The following is a 5,894-nucleotide window of genomic DNA, read 5'->3' as shown; positions in this document are numbered from 1 at the left end:
ACTCTGTCGCCCAGGCTGGAATGCAGTGGCGTGATCTTGGCTCGCTGCAACCTCCACCTTCTGGGTTCAAGTGATTCTTCTGCCTCAGCCTCAGCCTCCCAAGTAGCTGGGACTACAGGCGTGCACCACCACGCCTGGCTAATTTTTGTATTTTTAGTAGAGACGGGGTTTCACCATGTTGGCCTGGCTGATCTCAAACTCCTGACCTCAGGTGATCCGGCCACCTTGGCCTCCCAAAGTGTTGGGATTACAGGCATGAGCCACTGCGTCAGGCCTACTTTCTTAATAACGTCCTTTGCTGCACAAAAGTTTTTCATTTTGTGGAAGTCCAATTTATGTTTTCTTTTGTCTTTCGTATCACCTTAGTTTTTGAAGCATAATTGTGCTGAATATAAAATTCTTGGTTGACAGTCTTTTTAGCACTTTGAATGTGTCCTCTTATGGTTGCCTCTGGGCTTCCTTGGTTTCTGATGAAAAATCAGCTGTTACTCTTATTGAGGGTTCCTCATATCGGATGAACTGCTTCTCTTTTCTGCTTTTGGAATTGTTTCTTTGTCTTTGACAGTTTGATAACAGTGTATCTAGGTGTGAACCTCTTTAACTTTATCCTACTTGTCATTTGTTGAACTTATTGGATGTGTAGATCTATATTTTTCATAAATTTGGGAGGTTTTCAGCTATCGTTTATCTATTTTTTTTTGAGACAGAGTCTCACTCTATCACTCAGGCTGGAGTGCAGCGGTGTGGTCTTGGCTCACTGCAACTTCCACCTCCCAGATTCAAGCGATTTTCCTGCTTCAGCCTCTCAAGTAGCTGGGATTACAGGCTTGCACCACCATACCCGACTAACTTTTGTATTTTTAGTAGAGATGGGGTTTTACCATGTTGGCAAGGCTGGTCTCGAACTCCTGACCTCAAGTGATCTGCCCACCGTGGCCTGCCAAAGTGCTGGGATTACAGGTGTGAGCCACCGTGCCTGGCCTCAGCTATTATTTATTTAACAATTTTTTTCTGCCCATTTCTCTTCTTCTGAGACTCCATTATGCATACAATGGTATAACTTAAGGTGTCCCATAAAGGTTTTTTTAGGTTCTGTTCATTTCTCTTTATTCTTTTTTCTTTCTGCTTCTCAGACTGGACAGTCAAATTGACGTATCTTCAAGTTTACCGATTCTTTCTTTTTCCTGCTCAAATCTTTGGTTGAGCCCCTCTAGTGACTCTTTGATTTTATTTATTGTATTTTTCCTTTCCTTTTCTTTTTTTTTTTGAGACAGAGTCTCATTCTGTTGCCCAGGCTGTAGTACAGTGGCACGATCTTCACTCACTGCATCTTCCGCCTCCAGGTTTCAAGTGATTCTCCTGTCTCAGCCTCCCGAGTAGTTGGGATTACAGGCGTGCACAACCACGCCCGGCTAATTTTTGTATTTTTAGTAGAGATGAGGTTTCGCCATGTTTGTCAGGCTGGTCTCGAACTCCTGACCTCAGGTGATCTGCCCACCTCGGCCTCCCAAAGTGCTGGGATTACAGGCGTGAGCCACCGCACCCAGCCTTAGAGAATGTTAGTTCTAACAGTTTTTTTGCCAGTTTCTTTATTGCTTTTATGTTGGGATGGACCTTGGGACTGCCTTACTCTGCCTTTTTTTGCTGATGTTATCCTATGTTTATATGATCCCATAGATTCTGATTCTGGATCTGACTCAGATTCTGATCAAGAGAATGCTGCCTCTGGCAGTAATGCCTCTGGAAGTGAAAGTGACCAGGATGAAAGAGGTGATTCAGGACAACCAAGTAATAAGGAACTGTTTGGAGATGACAGTGAGGACGAGGGAGCGTCACATCATAGTGGTAGTGATAATCACTCTGAAAGATCAGACAATAGATCAGAAGCTTCTGAGCGTTCCGACCACGAGGACAATGACCCCTCAGATGTAGATCAGCACAGTGGATCAGAAGCCCCTAATGATGATGAAGACGAAGGTCACAGATCTGATGGAGGGAGCCATCACTCAGAAGCAGAAGGCTCTGAAAAAGCACATTCAGATGATGAAAAATGGGGCAGAGAAGATAAAAGTGACCAGTCAGATGATGAAAAGATACAAAATTCTGATGATGAGGAGAGGGCACAAGGATCTGATGAAGATAAGCTGCAGAATTCTGACGATGATGAGAAAATGCACAACACAGATGATGAGGAGAGGCCTCAGCTTTCCGATGATGAGAGACAGCAGCTATCTGAGGAGGAAAAGGCTAATTCTGATGATGAACGGCCGGTCACTTCTGATAATGATGATGAGAAACAGAATTCTGATGATGAAGAACAACCACAGCTGTCTGATGAGGAGAAAATGCAAAATTCTGATGATGAAAGGCCACAGGCCTCAGATGAAGAACACAGGCATTCAGATGATGAAGAGGAACAGGACCATAAATCAGGTAATACATTTATGAGAACCAGAATGGCTCAGAAAGCAGCATTCAGCTACAGCAGGGACCCGTTTAGTCTTCTTTCATTCCCATCTTTGTTACCCTGTTTTTTCTCTTCTGTCCCTCCCTTTCAAACTTCTAACTCTAGAATACATTTTGCTTCTTTTAAATCTTTCTAATCTACTTACTCTTTCTTACTGCTTTCCCTTCCATTTGTTCGTTGATGGGTCTGGGGAAAAACAATTTAAAGAGGACTTAAAATTGAGTCTTAGAGAGAAGACTGTAAGAAGAGCTACATAATGGGTTAAGTTGGTTCCATTTCTGTGGATAACTGAAGAGCATGCCTCATGTGAGAGAACAGATTAGCCTGGGGAAGAAACAATCCCATTGAAATGTCCCCACAGAGCAGCTGTACTGAGATGTGGGCACCATTGCTGCTGTTCAGCTTTTTGAGATCCAAAATTTGATCATCCAGAGATGGTCAAGCTGTAAGGAGTTTACTCAAACTAGTCAAATTTACAAGATATTAATATATAAAATCGAATTGCAAAATTGTTTCAAAAGGCTCAGTTATTTCTCCCTTATCATCATATGTTTCCCCAGGGGCAAATCTACAGTGGATACCACATTATAATAATCAGGAGGTTGCCTGGGGAGTATAATATGTAGAAAGTGCAAACATGGCTGGGTGATCTTAGTGGACAGTGTCACTGAGCCAAGACAGATTGACGTGCGTATCCTCACGCTGCAGAGATGAGCTAGGATTAGAGCACTCATTCCCTAAAGACTACAGGGGGCATACACCTGAACTTTGGTTCCTGGACCCTGCTTTTATCATTGCCATTTAGACTATTCCGCTCAAGTTAGCACATTCTTCATATAGAATGTATAAAAAATTAGAGATCATATTTCTTTGTATTATATAAAAGTTACCTTGAGTTGAAGTCTTCCTGAAGTGTGATACCTGGATTGCTTCATTTCCATAGGTGATTGATTATATTAATTATAATTTGATCCTATCTTCTTAGCTTAAATAGCATCTAACACACACCTCACAGGACAGCATTTGGAAACCACATCTTGGTGTTATTAGAAGAGGAGGGCAGCATATTTCCAGAGATGAATATAGATCTGTGTAGACTATGGGACTGCAGTAAGTTTTGAATAACTAATTCAGAGTAGAGGCTTTTTTTTTTTTTTAATTAAGTTCTAGGGTACATGTGCACAACATGCAGGTTTGTTACATATGTATACATGTGCCATGTTGGTGTGCTGCACCCATTAACTCGTCATTTACATTAGGTGTATCTCCTAATGCTGTCCCTCCCCCAGCCCCCAACCCCCCGACAGGCCCTGGTGTGTGATGTTCCCCACCATGTGTCCAAGTGTTCTCATTGTTCAATTCCCACCTATGAGTGAGAACATATGGTGTTTGGTTTTCTGTCCTTGTGATAGTTTGCTCAGAATGATGGTTTCCAGCTTCATCCATGTCCCTCATGTCCCTGCAAAGGACATGAACTCATCCTTTTTTTTTTCCTTTGAGACGGAGTCTCGCTCTGTCGCCCAGCGTAGCCTGAAGTGCAGTGGCGCGATCTCGGCTCACTGCAAGCTCCGCCTCCCGGGTTCACGCCATTCTTCTGCCTCAGCCTCCAGAGTAGCTAGGACTACAGGCGCCCGCCACCATGCCCGGCTAATTTTTTGTGTTTTTAGTAGAGATGGGGTTTCACCATGTTAGCCGGGATGGTCTCGATCTCCTGACCTCATGGTCCGCCTGCCTCGGCCTCTCACAGTGCTGGGATTACAGGCGTGAGCCACCACGCCCGGTCACTCATCCTTTTTTTTTTGAGACGGAGTCTCTGTCACCCAGGCTAGAGTGCAGTGGCACAATCTTAGCTCACTGCAACCTCCACCTCCTGGGTTCAAGCAATTCTTCTGCCTCAGCCTCCTGAGTAGCTGGGATTACAAGCATGTACCACCACACCCAGCTAATTTTTGTATTTGTAGTAGAGAAGAGGTTTCACCATGTTGGTCTGGTTGGTCTCAAACTCCTGACCTCAGGTGATCTGCCCACCTTGGCCTCCCAAAGTGCTGGGATTACAGGCAAGAGCCACCATGCCCGGCCAAAAGTAGGGTTGTTTTTACTGTTATCAGAAAGAATCTTTAAGGCTCATGTACTACATCCCAAATACTAGCAGACTAAGTCAAGGGCAGGGTCATAGTAGAGAACCTTGTAGCTGGTCATCCTGCTTATCTCTTACTAGTTCAACAGTGGTTCCATTGATTTTTGTGAAGTTTTTACGTAAACAATTGGACCTGCTAGAAATAATGATATATATGTCAGTTACTTTCTAATATTTTTACCTTTTTTTCTCTGAAATTTGTCTTATGTAAATTTGATAAGTTTTAGTGCTACTTTTCTCATTTCTACCAAGTTTTTCTATTTGCAGAAGCCAGTATTTATTTATTTATTTATTTGAGACAGAGTCTCACTCTGTCACCCAGGCTGGAGTGCAGTGGTGAGATGTTGGCTCACTGCAACGTCCGTCTCCCACATTCAAGTGATTCTCCTGCCTCAGCCTCCTGAGTAGCTGGGACTACAGGTGCACGCCACCACACCCGGCTAATTTTTGTATTTGTAGTAGAGATGGGTTTCACCATGGTGGCCAGGCTGGTCTTGAATTCCTGACCTCAAGTGATCCACCCACCTCGGCTTCCCAAATTGTTGGGATTACAGGAGTGAGCCACCACGCCTGGCGCCAGTATTTATTTTAAGAATTCTATTTTTTAAATTAACACACACTAGAGTTGATTTTTTTTTTTGGCGGGGGGGGGTTCTGCATGTACTGCTCTATTCATGTTAACATATCTATAGATTTGTATAACCACCATCACAATTAGGATATAGAATAGATGTTACCCTGAAAAACTCCCTTATGCTATCTGTTTTGAGTCACATCTCTCTGCTATCCCTAAACCCTGGCACCTACTGGTGTCTTTTCTGTCACTATACTTTTGGCTTTTTGAAAATGTCATATAAATAGAGTCATACAGTAAATATGGAGTCTTTCAGATTGGCCTCTTTAACTTGGCATATAGCATTTTTGATTCATCCAGTTGGTTACATGTATCAGTAGTTCATTCCTGTTTATTGCTGAGTAGTAGTCCATTGTATGGGTGTATCACAATTTGTTTATCTCCAATATTGCTTTTAAAACACAAAATTCAACTAAGGTGACTGATTATGCAGAACTTCTAATTCTACCTTTAATAGAATCTGCAAGAGGCAGTGATAGTGAAGATGAAGTTTTACGAATGAAACGCAAGAATGCAATTGCATCTGATTCAGAAGTGGATAGCGACACTGAGGTGCCAAAAGGTACCCCTATTATTATTATTATATATATATATATGTATATTTCCATACCTTTCTGCATTTAACTGTAGTGCATTTCTTTTTTTTTTTTTTTTTT

At 42.5% G+C, this 5,894-nt stretch overlaps 1 protein-coding gene across 4 annotated transcripts in view; it reads left to right on the top strand.

The window, feature by feature from the left end:
* LEO1 (LEO1 component of Paf1/RNA polymerase II complex) overlaps window positions 1-5,894 on the top strand; it is a 50,145-nt gene that overhangs the window by 9,333 nt on the left and 34,918 nt on the right. For all 4 annotated transcript variants that reach the window (XR_001888017.1, XM_017886146.1, XM_017886148.1 and 1 more), the window contains exons 2-3: window positions 1,678-2,433; window positions 5,696-5,800. Coding sequence is in view for 3 of the 4 variants with exons in the window: in XM_017886146.1 (XP_017741635.1) it covers window positions 1,678-2,433; window positions 5,696-5,800 (861 nt within the window). In the remaining variant the exon portion in view is untranslated. The remainder of the gene's footprint in view (window positions 1-1,677; window positions 2,434-5,695; window positions 5,801-5,894) is intronic.

The sequence above is a fragment of the Rhinopithecus bieti genome, unplaced genomic scaffold (assembly GCF_001698545.2).
Source record: "Rhinopithecus bieti isolate Rb0 unplaced genomic scaffold, ASM169854v2 scaffold_14454, whole genome shotgun sequence".
NCBI classification, from domain to species: Eukaryota; Metazoa; Chordata; class Mammalia; order Primates; family Cercopithecidae; genus Rhinopithecus; species Rhinopithecus bieti.
The sequence above is the reverse complement of the archived record's forward strand: the minus strand, read 5'-3'. Positions and strand labels throughout refer to the sequence as shown.